The sequence below is a fragment of the Indicator indicator genome, chromosome 29 (assembly GCF_027791375.1).
Source record: "Indicator indicator isolate 239-I01 chromosome 29, UM_Iind_1.1, whole genome shotgun sequence".
Lineage (NCBI taxonomy): Eukaryota > Metazoa > Chordata > Aves > Piciformes > Indicatoridae > Indicator > Indicator indicator.
Window position 1 is genome coordinate 2,060,760 of NC_072038.1, and position 19,260 is coordinate 2,080,019.

Sequence of the window (19,260 nt, forward strand, 5' to 3'; positions counted from 1 at the left end):
GTGATCTGAGGAGCCACATCTGTGTTTGAGTTACTCACAGTCTGGACTTGCAGCTGCAGTTCCTTTTTCTCTCGCACCACAGCTGCCATTTTTTCTTCCAGTTCTTTCTTCTTGATTTCTGATTTAGCCAACTCTTCTTTCATCCTCTCAAACTTTTCCTTCATTGTGGCCAATTCCTTCTCAGTTCCCACACTTTTTAAGAGGGGTTTCAACTTGAAGAAGAGCTTCATCCAGGGCCAGTGCTTGACATTCATGAATGCACGGATGTTGTACTGGATGCAGAAGACGGACTCCCTGAAATGAAACTGCTCCATCAGCTCTGCAAAGAAAAGCACTTCCCTGAGAATCCAGGGCTGGCAGGAAACACTCACCTGCTGTCTAACATTCTCCTCAGCTCCAGCCTCCTGAGATAGCCCCTGCATAAGGCCTGTGTTCTCATGATCAGCTCTCCTACGCAATCATCTCGCATCTCCTCCAGCACGCCCAGCAAACCTGCCTTGAAGAACACCTGCAGCCAAGGGAGGGAAACCAGTCCCTGCTGGGCTCATACCTCAGTGCAGTGAACAACTTCTCATTGTGTGGGAAAATGAAATGTCTACCTTGGTGTGTCCAAATTTGTACTGAGAACGGTCTATCTCAATGGAGGAGAGCAGCTTTTCACATGCCTTCCTGCTGTCCAAGAACTGCCCCTTCAGGATGGCACCTGCGTTCAGAAGGTGGTACCTGGCCAAAGCAAGAACCAAAGCTTAGCTCTTGGCATCACTGGGTCCATGGCCAAGGTTAACAGGATAAGCTTCAAACAAGGGCCAGATCCTGCACTTGGGGCACAACAACCCCAAACCAGGCTACAGGCTTGGGACAGTGTGGCTGGCAAGCCGATGGCAGAAAGGGACCTGGGGGTGTTAATAGACAAGCAGCTGAATAGGAGCCAGCAGTGCCCAGGTGGCCAAGAAAGTCAAAGGCATCCTGGCTGGGGTTGGAAATGCTGTGTCCAGCAGGAGCAGGGAGGGGATTGTCCCCTGGGACTCAGCTCTGGTGAGGCTACAGCTTGAGATGTGGAGGTGCTGGAGGCAGTGCAGAGGAGAGTAAGGAATCTGGGAAGGGCCTGGAGAAGAAATCTGATGAAGAGCAACTGAAGGAGCTGGGGATGGTTAGTGTGAAACAGAGGAGGCTGAGGGGAGACCTAATGGCTGTCTACAACTACCTGAAAGGAGGTTGTGGAGAGGTTGGTGCTGGTCTCTTCCCACAGGTAATTAGTGATAGAACAAGACAGAACAGCATCAAGCTGCCACTGGGTAGGTTTAGACTGGACAGTAGGAAATATTTTTTCCCAGTGAGAGTGGTCAGGGATTGGAATGTGCTGCCCAGGGAGGTGGTGGAGTCCCCAAGCCTGGATGTGTTTCAGGGTGGTTTGGATGTGGTGCTTGGGGCTATGGTTTAGAAGTGACCCTTGTAGAGTAGGGTTCTGGGTTGGACTTGGTGATCCTGAGGCTCTTTTCCAACCTGAATGTTTCTGTGATTTAGAGAGCAGGATGCCACAAGAACAGTTGTCACTGTTCACAGGTCCAGAGGAAGGCTGAGTCTGTCTCACACTTCCAGTCTTCCATAGTAAACCAGTAACAAGCAGGTCAGTTCAGTAGGTTCCCAGCATGTGTTACATGGACCTGAGAGACCCTGCTCATCCCTGGCACACTGAGCTAGGGGGGCAGTGCACTGGGTTAGCTGGAAATTCAAACCAGGAGTGGCTTTTCACAATGGGGGACTGCTGCACTCACCTGATCTGACCTCCTGCATAACACAGGCAGAGCCCTCCCAGTGCCTTGTTCATCCAGCCCTCATCTTGTCCTCAGTCTATCACATGGCTCTCTTTAAAAAGGAATGGCAAGCTGATATGAAGCCTTCAGCCCTTGAGCCTGAGCTGTTCACCCTCACTGCTACACTTCACTGCTACCCTGACCACAGCCTTTTTCAGGTCCCATCCTTGAACTTTTGCTCTTTTAGATGACAGATCCCTTCATATTCAGAAATCTTTCCACCTGTAGCTTCCCTACAGCACAAGCAATCTGTCACCACAGTTTCATAAGTTAGATAGTTTGATTTCAATCTCTCTCTGCACCAGAGTTCACACTTATCCTGCAGCTCTTTTCTGGACCATATCCAGCTTCTCACATCACTCCCAAAGGGTCTAAAGCAGACCCAGACACAGCATCTAGCAATGGACTTCCCAGTCCTATGTTGAGAGACTATCCCATCCCCTCTTCTTTCATCATGCCTCTGTTTACTCACACATGAATCTGCCCACCCACATCCCTGCCTTGGGAAGTCTTCAGTAAGTGCCCAAAATGCCACTTGTCACTTTCCAATGTCCCTGCTCTCCAGCCCCTGCCTGCTCAGTGCTGGACATGTGCTGTGCTCTCTTTGTTCCTGGAGATCTGACCCTACATTTGCCTGTGTTCAAATACAAGCAGGTGACCCCAGCTGGGTTGCCATGAATTTAGCAACCCTTTGGAAATATCCCATCTGCATAGCAGGTCCTGAGTTAAAATTGTTTGGTCCTGGTGTTTTTTTCATCTGTGAATTGATTTAGAAATGTTGGCATGTAGAAATGTTATCCCCATACAAAAGGAGAGGGCCACCTGGCACTGGTTTAGATGTCCTGCTGGAGCCTATTGTGTAAAACGGAGCTACATTTGTGACCCAAGCTTGGTAATGTCATCAGAAAAGAGGGATCATAGAACCATAGAGGTTGGAAGAGACCTCTGAGATCATCAAATCCAACTACTCCCCTAGAGCTCTCAGTGCCACCACTGCTGCTGAGCCACTGCCACTGCACCACATCCCTCAGCACCACCTCCATGCAGCTTTTAAACACCTCCAGGGATGGGGACTCCACCACCTCCCTGTGCAGCCTGTGCCAGGGCCTGAGAACCCTTGCTGGGAAGATATTTTCCCTCATATCCAAGCTGAACCTTCCCTGGCACAACTTGAGGCTGTTTCCTCTTGTCCTATCAGCTGTTGCATATGAGAAGAGCCCAACCCCCACCTGGCTCCAACCTCCTTTCAGGGAGTTGTAGAGGGCAATGAGGTCTTCCCTCAGCCTCCTCTTCTAAAGACTAAACAACCCCAGGGCCCTCAGCTGTTCCTCACAAGACTTGTGTTCAAGGCCCTTCAGTAGCTTCATTGCTCTTCTAAGCAGCTCATCTGGTGCTCTGAAGCCACTCAGATACGATCAATTTCCCTTCAGTAAAACCACTCTAGTTGGAATTACTTAATGTTATTCAAACTCCCAGTAGGCAGTGGTTAAACACAGGATGTGGTACACACCACCTCCTCTGTATGCTTGTTTAAAACTTGTGTCAGCTTTGAGAATCTAAGCAGAGTCCCCAAACATTCAGATGAACCTGAAGTGACAAGAGGTTTTGGCACCAAGGACTCAGGAAGGCATGGGTGGGCACTGCCCACGCAGCTCCTGCTATGAGGTATGTCTTCATACTTCCCATAGCTGTTAAATACTAAAATAGTCTTTCTCTAAGAACTTTCTGACTGACTTGTTGGTTTTATCAGAATCACAGAATGTTACGGGCTGGAAGGGATCTCCAGAGATCATCCAGTCCAATCCCCCTGCCAGAACAGGATCACCTAAGGCAGGTCACATAGGACACATCCTGGTTGGTTCTGAAAGTCTGCAGGGAAGGAGACTCCACAGCCTCTCTGGGCAGCCTGCTCCAGGGCTCTAGGATCCTTACAGTAAAGAAGTTTCTCCTCATGTTGAGGTGAAATTTCCTGTGCTCTAGCTTACATCCGTTATTCCTTGCCCTATTACCAGGTGGCACTGAAAAAAACCTGGCCCCCTCCACTTGACACCCAACCCCTCAGATATTTACAGACATTGATCAGATCCGCTCTCAGCCTTCTCTTCTCCAGGCTAAACAGTGCCAGGTCTCTCAGTCTTTCTTCATAGGAGAAATGTTCAAGTCCCTTAATCATCCTCTTAGCTCTTTGTTGGACTCTCTCCAGCAGATCCCTGTCTTTCTTGAATGGGGAGCCCAACACTGGACATAGTATTCCAGGAGTGGTCTCACCAGGGCAGAGTCTCAGAGGGGCAGGAGAACCTCCCTAGCCCTGCTGGATTTACCAATGCACCCCAGGATCCCATTGGCCTTCTTGGCCACAAGGGCACATTGCTCTCCCACCAGAAGACGCTTTAGAGAAGTCTTCTCTCAGATGAAGTGGGCTGGAAGGTTGTCACAGACCTTTGTTTAAAATCCCCATAAGGTATCTTGTTGGGAAATCCCTTCCTGCAGATCCGGATGCCCTCCAGGACGCCGTTGCAGCGCAGCTGGTGCAGGACAAGCTTGTGATCCATCAAGCCTGTGACACAGCAACATGGGCACAGAGGAATGTTTTTCTGGCACTGGTCAGTTGGTCTGCCTGCCAGCTTCCAATTGAGGTTGCATTGTGCTGGTTTTGCACCAGACAGAGTTGGAGATTTAACCCAAAGGAGTAAACAACGACACTTGCATGGAATTTGGTAGTTAAATGAAAATGTTTGCAAAAAGTAGACTAAATGCCAAAAGTAATAAATAAATACATATATATTTATATATAACCCAACAATAGCCCAGGGCCCGACCTCCCCCCAGAACAAGCCCCAAGGCTGTGTCGTGCAGCTAAGATCTCTCTCTCTCTGTCCCAACTGCACTATGCCTTGCCTCCCACACAACAAACCCAAACAGAGTTAAGCAGGAGAGGGGAAGAAGAGAGAGAGCAAGAGCAAAGTGCAGGAGAGCAAAGAGCAAACTGTTCCTGCCTGAGTATATAGAGATTTGCAGGAGGATGGGATGGGATAAAAATATTCATAATATCCAATGTCCAACCCCCTGGGGACTGTCCAACTCCCTGGGGATTGTCCAGCCCCCTGGGGACTGTCCAGCCCCCTGGTACTCTCTAGTACTCTGGAAGACACAGTCCTCAGTTATAAGCTGCATGAATTACCTGGGGTCTTGGTTTCATTGGGGATGATGCAGCGCACAAAGTGAGGATGAGTGGTTCGCAGGTTGGACATAAGCTTGTTCAGGTTTTCCTGTGAAAAGCAGGTGATCTGCATCCCAATACTGCCTCATGGCACAATGCAAACATTCTCAGTATCATTTGACTCTGATGAAAAATTAAAGTGCAGAAGTTTTCCCCTAGTCTTGTAGTGACTATTCTGCAGTTCCTGTGCAGACACCAGGAAAGTAAACAGTGACTAAGAGTGGATACAGCTGAGCAGCTTCCCTCCTGTCTGAGAATGAAAAGCTGTCCTTGGTGGTCAGAAACTTATCACAGCAGCTGCTGGGTGAGGATGGAAAGAAATGAGCAACATTCTGAGATACCAATAGTGGTCTTTCTTGATCAAATGGATGAATGGGTTGGTTGGTTTGCTTTCTTCCCCAGGTGTACATATTTAAAAGGGAATTGAGCTACAAGATCCATGTTTGTCTGTGGCATCAGAAGCCATCAGCTCTGCAGGATAGCTTTTGTCAGTACTGCATTTCTGTAATCATCTCAGGCACTAATGACAAGCTCTGAGCAGGGCCCATGTCAGCCAGGTGGGTGCTGCACTTTTCATCCTACCAGGAAAGGCTGACCCTGTTCCAAGATACAGATGAGTCACAGCAGCAGCACGGGGCAGCAACATGAAATTTTTGTGGCCCACACTGACTGCAAGGCATTGGCAGCCACACAGCATCCTGTACCCAGACAGCCACATCCTGGAAGATGCCAGTTACAGCCAAAGAAGGGAAAGTTGCTGTCAGCATTGAAGGTCAAAGCCCAGACAGCTTCTGTGCTGTCTTGAAACTGTACAACCTGGTCAAAGCCTAAGGCTTCCCTTCTCCACCACTGGATCTCATCAGCAAAGCTGAATTCAAATTAAGCTTTCCCAGATCCCAGAGGTAACCTTACACATTCTCACAGGGCAACAGAGAGGTGGGAATGGTGAGCTAGCACAGACAGGCTGGGCAGAGCTCCCTTCTCTGCACTTCCTGCAGCTGGCCCATGCTGGGCCAGGGAACACACCTACCCGAAAGAGCACAGAGACAGTCTGGAAGGAAGAGCCCTTCTTCTTGGTTCCTTTCTTCTTACCAGCACCACTTTCAGCTGGAAAATGAGATGAAAGGTCCAACTGAGGTACTGCTGGAGACCCCTTTGGCAGCATTATAATTGTGCATCTGACACACAGCACACACAGACTGACACACTAAAGTCAAGTGATAGCTACAGCTGGAAACACCAAACAGGAGGCATAATAATCCTCTGATCTTACTTACCTTCATCTGTGGAATCAAAGGTGGCATAAAGACTGCATAAAATTTTCATAGATGATTTCTGGTACAGCCCCACAACAGTTTCATTCAGGGGGTCCTTGTTCTTCTCCAGCCAGCCAGTGATGTTGTAGTCCACAGTGCCAGCATAGTGCACCAGGGAGAAGTGAGCCTCAGCCTTGCCTTTGCCAGGTTTGGGCTTCTGGAAGATGTTGGATTTGCCCAGATGCTGGTCATAGAGCTTGTCCCTGAAAGAGGTGTCAGTTGCCTTGGGGAACATGCACTCCTCTTCCAGGATGGAGAAGATGCCCATGGGCTGAATAGAAAAAAAATTGTTTTGAAATTAGATGAATGCAAGTTATAATGACATGGAGTGAGTGAAATAGAGAAACGGCTTGGGAGGGTCAAGCAAGCAAGATTTTCTCTAAACAGCTGGCACCAGATGTCATAAATAGGGTTCTGAACTACATAGACACTGGCTGAAAAAGAAAGCAAGCCAAGCAAAATCTGGGCAGTAACTGCTAGGGATACAGCAGTGACTTCTCCTGATCCTCATGGAGCAAGTAGACACAAGGCTGGCTAACGTCTGAATTTAACTGAGAGGAAAACCTGAAACCAATATGTAAGGACAGAACAGAACTGAGCTAAATATGACAATGAAGTGACCATGTATAATGGTGTTAAAGAGAAATAAGAGTGTCTCTTCAGAAGGCAGAACACATTTGCACTCAGTAAGTCATCATGAGGACTATGTTTAAAGGAAGGGAGGAGGTAAGGAGACCTGCAGGCTTCCCAATGAGCCTGTATTGAAAGCACTTGGTACAAACACTCTCAAGAACCCCTTCCAGATGTGATGATCTCATTTGTGTGACTGCACAAGCTGTGTTAGAAACTCACCTTCTCAATGAGCTCAATGCAGCCAGCCAAGTCCATGCCAAAGTCAATGAACTCCCACTCAATGCCTTCCTTCTTGTACTCCTCCTGCTCCAGCACGAACATGTGGTGGTTGAAGAACTGTTGCAGTTTCTCATTGGTGAAGTTGATGCACAGCTGCTCCAGGCTGTTGAACTAATATTTAAGTAAATCTGTTAACATTCTTAAACTGACTCCATCCAATCTCTTCCATAGAGTTGCCAAGGCAAGGTCATGCAGACTATCCCTGAAGGGTTCTGATAATAGCATAAAGGATCTGTCATGGGTGGTCCAGGCCTGCAGGAAAGTTGTGCTGTGCAGCACATGGTTAATGCAGCCTGCACAGGTGACCCTAAAGTGACCCTAATGTGACTGCAGCAGCTTTGTGGCCACACTTCTGCTGCTCCTTTTATCTTACAAAGTGGGTGATGGATCTACAAAGGCAGAAGTGGCTTCAGGGAGATTTACCCCGTTCTTGAGGGCTGCTGGGGGTGAGGAGGAGGAGGAGAGGTGAGAAAAGTCACACAACACAAACAGCATTTAAAGGCAGTCAGAAGCCTGAGAGTGCTGTGTGAAGCCAGACCTCAAAGATCTCAAAGCCAGCGATGTCCAGGACGCCGATGAAGTGCTGCCTGGGCAGCCTGGTGTCCAGCTGCTGGTTGATTCTCATCACCATCCACAGGAACAGCTTCTCATAGACTGACTTGGAAATGGCATTCACTGCCCGCAGCACCTGCAGGAGAGGTCAGGGCACCACCACAGCACCACCAGCACAAAGCAACCCTCTGCCACACACAGCTTCTGGCTGCCCAGAGTGCACTCCTAGGCCTTAGTGGCCCTGGCTGTCCTCAGACCTGCACCAACCCTGTCCCTCAGGCAGAGGACATTCCCTGCTGCCCCCTGACACCCACCTGATCCACTGTTTGGCCTTTCATCACATATTCATTCCCCACTTTCACCCGGGGGTAGCACAGAGCTTTCAGCAAGTCTGCCGAGTTCAGGCCCATCAGGTACGCAGCTTTGTCAGCCTCTGCAGAACAAAGGTAAAGCTGGAAGCCTTTCCTCCCAGCTGGGACAGACCAAGTGCACCAGAGCCAGCCAAAGCTCCCTCTGGAGCCTGCCAAACTGGTTGGCTTTACCCTATCCACAAATATGACCAACTTTCTCATGTAGGGCTGGTCCTCATGACTGAGTGGCTACAGCAGCCCCAGCGACGTGGTAAAAACATTGAGTGCCTTGTGATGGGACAACAGAATGGTTTTACCTTCCAGCCACTTCTCCACAGTGTCCCCCAAGCAGAACAAATCTGGATGTGTTACCAGAAACTGGCAAACACCACAGTAAGGTGTCCCAGGCACAAGGTCCTTCAGCAGAGCCATTAGGAAGGCAGTGGATGCAGGTGGTGAGTTGAAGGCTGAACTTCTTTTTTTTTTTTTTGTGTTCAGCAAGGATCAAATTCTTTCCTGGAAGGCTCTGTGCATTTCTAGTGAGGGATCCTACACAAACAGTAGGAAATTCCGCTCTCCAAGCCATGAGGGCATTACCTTCCGTGCCAGCCGGCTCTGCCTGCTCCTCACGCGGTTTCTGCTTGAACCTCATGTTCCCGTGGTGCAGGATCGCCCCTGTCAGCTTATAAATCCAAACTCTCTCACTGGGGCTGAAGCCCAAAATGTCCATGGCTGCCTGCACACCAGATAGATCAGCTGGTTATGAGGGGGAGGTGGTAAGAGTGCTATGGTCTGTCCTTGCTAACGGTACTCACATCTGTAGCGACAAGCTCCTCCTGGTCATCAATGCTGGCCACTGAAATCTCCCCTTGGCTGATGAAGGGGTAGTCGTGTGGGTTGGCTGTGAGGAGGAGCATCTCTGAAAAGCAAAGGAAAGAGAGCCAGATCCAGGCTGTGCAAGTGTAACAGCAGCTCAGCAAGGGTTCACAGACTCTTCATCCTTTTGCATCCCCACACTCCTGGGTTTCTACTAAAAGACAAGACAGAGTAAAGCCATTCATCTGCCTTCCACTGGATGAGCAGAAGGTCTCAGACAGGTTCTCAGTCCTACCAGATGTCATCCAGAGGGACCTGGACAAGCTGGAGAGGTGGTCCAAGTGAACCTCATGAGATTCAGCAAGTGCAGGGTTCTGTCCCTGGGCCAGAACAGTCCTCACTATCAATACAGATTGGGGGAGAAGGTAATAGAAAGCAACCCTGAGGAAAAGGACTTGGGGATGCTGGTGGGGGAGAAGCTGGACAGGAGCAGGCAGTGTGAGCTTGCAGCACAGAAGGCAAATCACATCCTAGGCTGCATCCAAAGCAGCATTGCCAGCAGAGCCAGAGAGGTGATTCTGCCACTTTGCTCTGCTCTGCTGAGACCTCACCTGGAGTACTGTGTACAGGTCTGGAGCCCTCAACACAGGAAGGGCATGGACCTGATGGAAAGGGTCCAGAGGAGGCCATGAAAATGATCAAGAGGTTGGAGCAGCTCTGCTACAAGGACAGGCTGAGGGAGCTGGGGGTGTTCAGCCTGGAGAAGAGAAGGCTCCAGGGAGACCTAATAGCAGCCTGCCAGTACCTGAAGGGGGCTACAGGAAGGCTGGAGAGAGACTGTGTGCAAAGGCCTGCAGGGAGAGGACCAGGGGCAATGGCTTCAAACTAGAGCAGAGCAGATTTAGATCCTGCTGGAACAGGTTGCCCAGGGAGGTGGTTGAGGCCCCATGCCTGAAGACATTCTAAGTGTGACTCAAGAGGGCTCTGGGCAACCTGATCTAGTGGAGGATGTCCCTGCTGATTGCAGAGGGGGTTGGACTGGATGACCTTTGAAGGTCCCTTCCAACCCAGACCATTCTATGATTCTATGAATATGCTGTGAACTGGCAGCTGAGCACTCAGCACTGGCAGGGCAGCAGCAAAGGCCATCCCAGGGCTCAGCTTTTGAGCAAGATCCTTTTAGGTGGGACTCATGCACATTTGTCCTCACACATGGCACTGATCCATCCCCTGCACCCACTGGGGCTGTGTGCTGGTGCACATGGCTAACACAAACCTGTACTGAGCTCCATCTAAGGCAAAAATTCTCAACTCATTTTCAGTCCTGAATCCTATGGCACAGTAAGAGGAGAAGTGAAGGTGTGCAGTGGGGTTGTGCAGCGTGCAGGAGAGAAGCCCTCCATGCACTGGACAAGTCCCCTGCACACAGCATTCTCTCCAGGAGGGAAGAGGGAGGTGGTAAACATGTGGTGGGAAGATGGGAATGGGAGCTTCACCCCGGGAAATGTTCTGTGGATGGTTGGGAGGGGTGGGCAGTGAGGTGAGGATGAACACAGTAATTATTTGTGTGGACCAAGGGTTTGGGACAGATGTGGGGCACGGGTAGGGCATGGCATGGCAGTGGGAAGGGGGGAAAGGCTGGAGGGGCTATGCTAAAAATGGGGAAGAAGTTTTGCCCATAGGATGAAAAGTTCAGACAGATGGTTTGTAAATCAGGATGTCTGCCCATCCTGCACCCAGGGAATTTCTGACCTTTCCATTGAATCTAGCCCATAGAAGTGAAAACTTCCACAGTACAAGGAGAGAAAGAGGTAAGACAAAGTGAATCAGCCACCCCTGCAGCTCACCTGCACACAGTTTGCATCACACCTTACCAGGGAATATAAACTGGGCGTGGAGTAAGCAAGCCCTAGTGGGACACCATTATAGAGAGACAGAAGTGCTGTGTCCAGCTTTGCAGCCCTGGGTGCTGGGATGGGATGGCAAAAGTAAGCACATGCTGGAAGCCTCAGTGCCCTGCATGGCCTGGGAGCGAGCTGGCTGGTGTGCCACATGGTTCTAGACCAGCAGGTGCCACTGTGCCCTCTCTCCTGGAGCTGGCATGCCTAGGGAAAAGTTTCCCCTACTGAATTTCCTGCCAAGTGTCACCAGGTGGTGGCTGTCCTTACCAAGCAGCTCAGGCTTCTTATTGGAGAGGATCTGGTAGAAGATGTGGTAGCTTCTCTCAGCTTTCAGCTGGAAAGTGACTCTTGACTTTTCCAACAGGTCTGTAAAATGGATGCACTCAGCAATTTTTTCAATCTCTTCTTTACTTCACAGTGAAGCTGTAACCCACCCCTCATTTACTCACAGGTCTCAATGTCCCCAGAAGCCAGTTTTCCAGAGGTACCAAAATGAATACGAATGAATTTACCCTGGCAAGCAGACAGAAGGCAGTGGTCAGGGCAGCATTCTCAGGGCAGCACACTGCAGTGCTTTTCTCTCCTGAATCTCAATGACAGCTTCTCCAGATCAGTCTGAATTATCTTAGGTAGACAAAGATAAATCAAGGTGCAGCCCACACAGCTATGAGGAGGCCTACAGGAAGGCTGCAGAGGGACTGTTCCCAAAGGCCTGCAGTGACAGGACCAGGGGCAATGGTTTGAAATGACAGCAGAGCAGATTGAGATTGGATGTGAGGAACAAGTTCTGCACCATGAGGGTGGTGGAACACAGGATGCCCAGGGAGGTGGTTGAGGCCTCACCCCTGGAGATATTCAAGGTGAGGCTCAACAGGGCTCTGGACAACCTTATCTAGTTGGGGATGTCCCTGCTGACTGTGGGGGGGGGGTTGGACTGGATGACCTTTGGAGGTCCCTTCCAACCCAGACCATTCTATGATTCTGTGATTCTATGAGTTTATGAGTCTATGATCCGGCTATAAAAACATTGGCTTCTGACCACAAACCAAGAAATTTGTCAGAAAGAACATTTCTTCCAGCCCAGTGGCTGCCAGTTGTAGGTAACAAGCAGGCAAAGAGGATTAGAAATGCAGGAGGGCAGAGAGGAACAGGACTCACAAAGCGTGAGGAGTTGTCGTTCCTCACAGTCTTGGCATTCCCAAAGGCCTCCAGCAGAGGGTTGGTGCTGATGATTTGATCCTCAAGCATTCCCTGCAGGAATATTAGGCTAGTTATGGAAAAACACCAGGGGCTCTGTGTAGGGCAAAGTGCCTAGGCTGCAGCTCAGCTGATTGCACCTGCAGACACCTGCCGTTCACTGAAGCTGGACAGTGTCACTGCAGCAGCCTCTTGACTGCAGCACCAAGCAGAAGTGCTCTGCACAGCTCCTGAATCCTTCATTTTGTCTCATTCAGAATCTCTCCCATGGCTAGAGCTCTCATCTCCCAGCCACAGGGACAGCCTGGGTCATGTGAAGAAACTGGAGACCTTATTGTGGCCTTCCAGGATCTGAAGGGGGCTCCAAGAAAGCTGGGGAGGGACTTTTTAGGGTGTCAGGGAGTGATAGGACTGGGGGGGAATGGAGCAAAACTATAAGTGGGGAGATTCAGCTTGGATGTTAGGAAGAAGTTCTTCCCCATGAGGGTGGTGAGACACTGGCAGAGGTTGCCCAGGGAGGTGATGGAAGCCTCATCCCTGGAGGTTTTTGCAGCCAGGCTGGATGTGGCTGTGAGCAACCTGCTACGGTGTGAGGTGTCCCTGCCCATGGCAGGGGGGTTGGAACTGGCTGATCCTTGAGGTCCCTTCCAGCCCTGACAATTCTGTGATTCTATGATTGTGATTCCTCCTGGACACCAGTCACCAAGACCTGCTCTCAGTTCTCAGAAGCTATACCTGACAGTGACAGAGGCAGTTCTGGTGACTCCTGTCTGTTGTGGTCCTAACTCCTCATCAGCCTCACTGCTTTTTGTGAGGGTGGCTGAAGCTGATAAAAGCTATTTCACACTTAGAGGTAAATGTTTGTCACTAGCACTGTCTGCAGCCCCAGGCTGGCAACACCTTGACCTGCCCCTCTGCCAAGCCTTTCTCCATCACACCTTCATCCAGGACTCCTTCTTCTTGGCCAGGTCCCCATTGGCTGCAATGGTTGCAAAGTACTGGATGACTCTCTTGGTGTTCACAGTCTTGCCTGCACCGGATTCTCCTCTGCCAAAGCAAAGCAGAGAGTGAAGAAGGATCTGCCCTCGTGCTGCTGCAGACAAAGGCCACAGTGCCAGAGGTACTCACGTGATGAGGATGGACTGATTTTCACGATCTGCCAAAGGGAAAGAGACCTGCAGTCAGTCAGGGAGGTGCTGAGGGGAAGGTGCTGCTTCTCAGGTAGCCTGGGACCTAGTGCCCATGAAACAAAACCTCCACAAGCAAAACTGCAAAAGACGAAAGGTCTCCCTCTCCTCCTCTCTTCCCCTCCCTGTACACTTGTGGTGGGTTTGCACCACACAGAATGTGGAATTTGCCCTTAAAGGGTAAATAACCACACAGACCCAGAATGTGGAAGTAAAATGAAATTATTGTTTATAAAACCAAGCTAAATATAAAAGCATGAAAGGTAATAAACATATACATCCCAAAATATTACATATAACACTAGACAACAGCTCAGCTATCCCCCTGTACAGACCCCTCTTGCACCCAAAGGGATCCCACACCCCCCTGGACAGAGGGCTGTGCACCAGCTAAGTTATCTCCCTCTCGTCCCAGCCAGTAGCCCAAACAATGATCGTCAGAGAGAGGTGAAAACAAACTTCAGAAAGGAGGCAATGAGGGGAAAACAGGAGAAGAGAAAGAGAGAGAGAAAACAAGCTGTGCTCCCAAACTATATAGAAATTTGCAGAACCAAAGAAAAGGAATAAATTCATCTCTTATATTCTGTTCAGCCCTTTTGAGATCCATCCCACTGGACTCCAATTCTCTGGAAAAGCTTCTTTCCAACTAGGACCCTAGGCCCTTACCCTGTAACAACTCTGAGCTCTGTCTTCTCTCTTCCACCTTTGCTCCACCCTGCACTATCCTTTTTGCTTCTGTTTTGACCATTCTTGACCTTTATTACTATGGGGCAGGACTTGATTCAAACTAACCCCATGTATTTTGGTGAAAATACTTCTTCCACTCTGCCAGCTGCCTGCTGGTGTGCTGACCAGGGACACCCCAGAGAGTGTGTCCTATCCAACTGCAGCTGCCCTGGGCAGCAGCTCCTGTCAAGGTGCTTAGCTCAGTACTTAGAGCAGAGATACAGATACAGTGCAGAGCTACAGCACCACACTTCAGAAATAAAAAGTCTGTCTCAGGGGACAGAGAAAACTGCCTGGAGCTGGTTTTACACCACCTAGGGATAAAACAAGCACATCTGATTCCACAATACAGTAGCTGGGAGCCCAAGCAGATAATTTGCAACATGACACAGAACAAGGTACTGTTAAGAGATGGCAAAGGCAGGAGACCCCATGGCAGATAAGGAGTGGCCTTTGGCATAGAATCATTCAGATTGGTCCAACCATTGGACCATCATCAGGTCCAACCATTAAGCCTACTCTATCAAGTTCATCACTAAACCATATCACTAAGTGCCACATCTAAATGACCTTTAATCACCTCCAGGGATGGTGACCTCCCCAGGCAGCCTGTTCCAATGCTTGACTACTCTTTCAGTGAAAATCTTTTTCTTAGTGTCCAGACTAAACCTCCTCTGGTGCAGCTTGGGGCTGTTCCCTCTTGTTCTATCACTAATCTCTATTTTCCTTCCAGGTAGTATTAGAGAGCCATGAGACCTCAGCCTTCTCTTCCTCAAACTAAACAGTCACAGTTCCCTCAGCTGCTCTTCATCAGACTCATTCTCTAGGCCCTCCAGCACCTTACTTACTCTTCTTTGCACTCACTCCAGCCCCTCAATGTCTTTCTTGTATTGAGGTGCCCAAAACTGAACCCAGCACTCCGGGTGTGGCCTTATCAGTGCTGACTACAGGGGGACAACCACCACCCTGCTCCTGCTGGTCACGCTTCTGCTGATAGAAGCCATGCATGGCAGTGCTTATGGCACAGGTGCTTTGCCTTGACAGTCTGGTCACAAAAGAAAAGCTCACCAGTCAGCATGAACTGATAGGCATTGTCAGAGATGGAGAAGATGTGTGGAGGAGCCTCCTGGCGCTTCTTGCCTCGGTAGGCCAACACCACCTCCGGGTTGTACACCGGCAGCCACTTGTAGGGGTTGACAGTGACACAGAAGAGACCTGAGTAGGTCTGTGGGAAGAAAAACAGAAGAGCCACTCAAGTCCATCTCCAGGCAGCTGGATTTGTCCTTTGCCATGGGGAGGAACTTACATAGATCATCCAGGAGCTATAGCGGTCCTTGAGGTTGTAGAGGACAGCAGGTTCGTGCAGGTGGGTCAGCATGGCCACATCCTCAGCTCTGTCAAACTTAGGGGGGTTCATGGCATACACATCATCAGGTTTGACAGCAACTGTCTGGGATTCAGAAAGGAAGAGTTGACCTTGACTCAGCAGCTCTGGCTGCTCCTTCCCTGCGTACCCACAGAGCCATGGACCCAGCAAGGACCTCTGGAAGGCTGCTCTGAGTCATGCTCTTGTTCAGCTTAGCTGTGCACAACGAGGTGTGGCTTACACAGAGCAGGCACTGCTGCCAGCCAGGAATTCCACAGCACAGCCAAATTAACAGGATGTAAATGTATTGTCCTGGCATAGCTACAACATCACCAGTGCTGGACCAGACCTTTCTACTTATTATTGCTGCTTATGAGCTTCAGGTGGCTGCTGCTCATAGCTGCAGTAGTCAGGGGCAGAGCTGCTGGCCCTGCTGTACGCACACTGGGAAGTACTGGAGGGACAGGACACCAACAGCATTAGCTTCATCAACCCTTCCATCCAGCCTGGCCTTAGAAACCTCCAGGGATGAGGCTTCCACCACCTCCCTGGGCAACCTGTGCCAGTGTCTCCCCACCCTCACTCCAAGAAATTTCTTCTTAATCTCCAGTCTAAATCCAGTGTCAGTGAAATAGTGTTACTGCAATCATCATCACCACCATTTCCAAGCTCAAATCCTGACTTTGCAGAATGAACTTGAGCTTCTTTTGAGAAAGCAAGAATTACAGGCACAGTTTTCCAAAGCAGCTTTGTGAAGTTTCCCTAAGTACCTTTATAAATCATCCAAACACCTGAGGAGAAAGTCTCCATGTACAAGAGGTCACTCACTTACTGCTCCTCACAGGACATGAGGGAGAGTTGGGGTTGTTCAGCCTGGAGAAGAGAAGACTCCGGGGACACCTTAGAACAGCTTTCCAGTACTTGAAGGAGGCTACAGGGGAGCTGGGGAAGGACATTTTACAGAGACCTGGAGTGACAGGATGTGGGGTGATGGCTTCAAACTGGAAGACACTCAATTTAGATTATGCATTAGGAGGAAATTTTTCCCCATGAGGGTGGTGAGGCACTGGAACAGGTTGTCCACAGAAGCTGTGAAGGCTCCAACCAGCAAGTGTTGAAAGCCAGGCTGGATGGGGCAACCTGGGCTAGTGAGAGGTGTCTCTGCCCATGGCAGGGGGGTAGGAACTGGATGATCTTTAAGGTCCTTTCCAATCTAAACCATTCTATCATTCTATAATATCTGCAAGTCACTTCAGAGGTTTCTAACATAAGGTCAGCTCAGTGCTCAGAAAAGGGCAGGAAGCCTTAAAGTATTAGGAATTATTAGAAAAGCAAGGGAGAAAATGAGAGACTGTTACACAGGATGTGTCTGTCAGTTCACCACACCTTCATGGCTGACCACAGCTCTCACAAAGGGTCTAACTGTACTGGAGATGCTCCAGAGAACAGAAACAAAAATGGTCACAGGTATGAAAGAGCTTTTCTGTGAGGAAAGCAGAACTTGACTGGGACTGGAGGGTGAAAAGGAGACCCTTTTAAAGTCTGCAAATTCATGAATAGCAGAAAGAACTGTGGCCACAGCAAGAAAGAATTGTTGTCTCACAGGATCACAGACTCAGAGGATGTTAGGGGTTGGAAGGGACCTCTGGAGATTTTCCAGTCCAACCCTCCTGCCAGAGGAGGACCATAGGAACACATCCAGACAGGGATGGAAAGGCTCCCGAGAAGGAGACTCCGCAACCTCCCTGGGCAGCCTGTTCCAGTGCTCTGTGACCCTCACAGTAAAGTTCTTCCTCATGTTGAGGTGGAACCTCCTAGTTTCCTTCCATTGCTCCTTGTCCTGTCCCAGGGCACAAGTGAGCAGAGGCTGTCCCAGTCCCTTCTTTTCTGACCTCCAGCCCTCAAATATTGATAGACATTGATCAGATCCCTTCTCAGTCTTCTCCTCTCCAGACTAAAGAGCCCCAGGGCTCCCCAGTCCATTCATCATCCTTGTAGCCCTCTGTTGGACTCTCTCCAGCAGATCCCTGTGCCTCCTGAACTGGGGAGCCCAGAACTGGACTCAATATTCAAGGTAAGGTCTCACTAGGGCAGAGTGAAAACAATGTGCTGAAATGACAAGGCTGCATATTGCAGAGGAAAGGAAGCACTTTACACATACTCCAGTTGTAAATGGTGGAGACTTTTCCCACAGAGGCAAAAAGCAGACATGGATATAAGAAAGCCATCCTCCAGGGAAGCAGGACCTTGTACAGATCAGCCTGCTGCAGCCTCTGCACAGTCACATCCCTGTGCCTGTTGGAAGCTGGGGGTGGACCCAGAGATGGCTGCTTCAGCCTTTATTGGCTTCCTTAGAAACCTTGTGGCACCCACTACCAGGATGCTGGCTGAGGTGGCTCTTTGGATGCTGCAGCTCTTACACAAGTTATCAGGACAGAGCTGCTAAGACACTTCAGCCTTTTTGCAAGATTAACACCTTGGAGGCTCCTCTAGAAAACTGCTTGCACTCAGTGACACTGATGTGGTAACTTCACAGGCAGAGGGGACTTAAGAGGCTGCCTGATCTGCCACCAGTAAAGGAAGGAATTTGTCAGTGGTCATGACAGTGTTAGAGGAGAAAGGGTTAAAAGCAGCAGCTGAGGAACACTCAGACTGGCAAGGTGACAATGCAGCCTGCTTCAGAGCACTGACTGAGCTTTAAAGGCTAAACCAAGAACAACTATCCAATGGATACTTTCATCCCAGCATCCAGAGCAACATTCCTCTGGAGGCTGTGCTGGTTCCAGTCAGGGAAAGGCTGGGCAGGCAAATGTGTTGCCTGAGCCAGTCTGGTGCTGTCTTGCATCCCTTGCCCCCCCCCCCCCAGCAGACACCCAAGGGCCCTCAGCAGGGCAGGGAGGAGACCCAGGAGGCATGCACTTACCCTGCCATCCTCTGTCTCAACAGTTATCTTCCCATCCTGGGCAGCCTTGATCTTCCCTTTGGTGTACTCCACCTCAGGGTCAGCCACAAAGCAGTAGGTTTTGGCATCAAATGGTTGGTTCTGGGCTTCTATTCTCTCCTTCTCTGGTCTGCGCAGGTACGGTGCAGCCTCCCCAAACACCTCCATGCCAGCGTTTCTGCTCATGGCTGGAGCTGAAAGACAGACCCTGCTGTGGTGGTCCCTGTGGCAGGTCCCTTAGAGCCAGGCAGAGTGGAGCTGGACATCCCCCAGCCCTCCCCGGCTGGCTGCTCTGAGCACCTTTCCCAGCTCTGGGATGTGTGCTGCAGTCCCAAGGGAGATATTTGCCTTTCCAGTCTGGAATGTACAAGAGCAGTGCAGAAGAGCAGCTACCCTTCACTGCCCCAAGTAAAAGGAATCACTGCCTGAAGGAGCAGAAGGGTTTCCTGGGGAAGTGTGGCAAACTGGAGTGGTCTCTGAAGGATTCCCATAGTCCTTAGTAAGACTGAAGCCCTGAAACCTGTTTTTCTCCACTTCTCCATTTATGATTCCCCCACTCCCTTGTAGCATGGACCCTGTCCTAGTTCTCTGGTGGGCAGCAGGTAGGAAAGGACATGTGCCACAGTCCATTAGAGCAGCTCATGCAGGGGGGAGAACTGCCCTCAGTGAGGACCAGGGAATAGCCAGCTTGTGCCACTTTGGGCAAGATGTTGGCTTTCATGCCTTAAATTCTCAACTTACCAATCAGTTGGCAGAAAGAAGGCAGGCACAGGCTGGCATATCTGAAAGAGAATGAGTGGCAGGTCAGACTCTGTAAGCTACAGCCTCTCCAGGCCTGACACGTCTCACTTACTTACCTTGAGCAACCACTCCAGCTGAGGACCAGTGAAGTTCAACAGACATCAGTCCTGCCAAGGAATGGCTCAGCAGGGACCCTACAGCAGGCTTCCCACCGCAGTGCT

The 19,260-nt window shown here is 50.0% G+C and overlaps 1 protein-coding gene across 1 annotated transcript in view; it reads right to left on the bottom strand.

Moving 5' to 3' along the window:
- Positions 1–18,484, bottom strand: part of LOC128976482 (myosin-3-like) — a 31,991-nt gene extending 13,507 nt beyond the window's left edge. The window contains exons 1-20 of the mRNA XM_054393757.1: positions 18,281–18,484; positions 15,298–15,441; positions 15,060–15,216; positions 13,207–13,234; positions 13,017–13,125; positions 12,040–12,132; positions 11,331–11,394; positions 11,149–11,247; positions 8,980–9,083; positions 8,762–8,900; positions 8,129–8,247; positions 7,801–7,950; positions 7,203–7,373; positions 6,312–6,621; positions 6,065–6,141; positions 4,996–5,083; positions 4,254–4,371; positions 600–723; positions 372–508; positions 39–294 (exon numbers count right to left, since the gene is read on the bottom strand). Coding sequence (XP_054249732.1) covers positions 39–294; positions 372–508; positions 600–723; positions 4,254–4,371; positions 4,996–5,083; positions 6,065–6,141; positions 6,312–6,621; positions 7,203–7,373; positions 7,801–7,950; positions 8,129–8,247; positions 8,762–8,900; positions 8,980–9,083; positions 11,149–11,247; positions 11,331–11,394; positions 12,040–12,132; positions 13,017–13,125; positions 13,207–13,234; positions 15,060–15,216; positions 15,298–15,441; positions 18,281–18,484 — 2,691 coding nt within the window. The remainder of the gene's footprint in view (positions 1–38; positions 295–371; positions 509–599; positions 724–4,253; positions 4,372–4,995; positions 5,084–6,064; positions 6,142–6,311; positions 6,622–7,202; positions 7,374–7,800; positions 7,951–8,128; positions 8,248–8,761; positions 8,901–8,979; positions 9,084–11,148; positions 11,248–11,330; positions 11,395–12,039; positions 12,133–13,016; positions 13,126–13,206; positions 13,235–15,059; positions 15,217–15,297; positions 15,442–18,280) is intronic.
- Between the last annotated feature and the right edge of the window lie 776 nt (positions 18,485–19,260).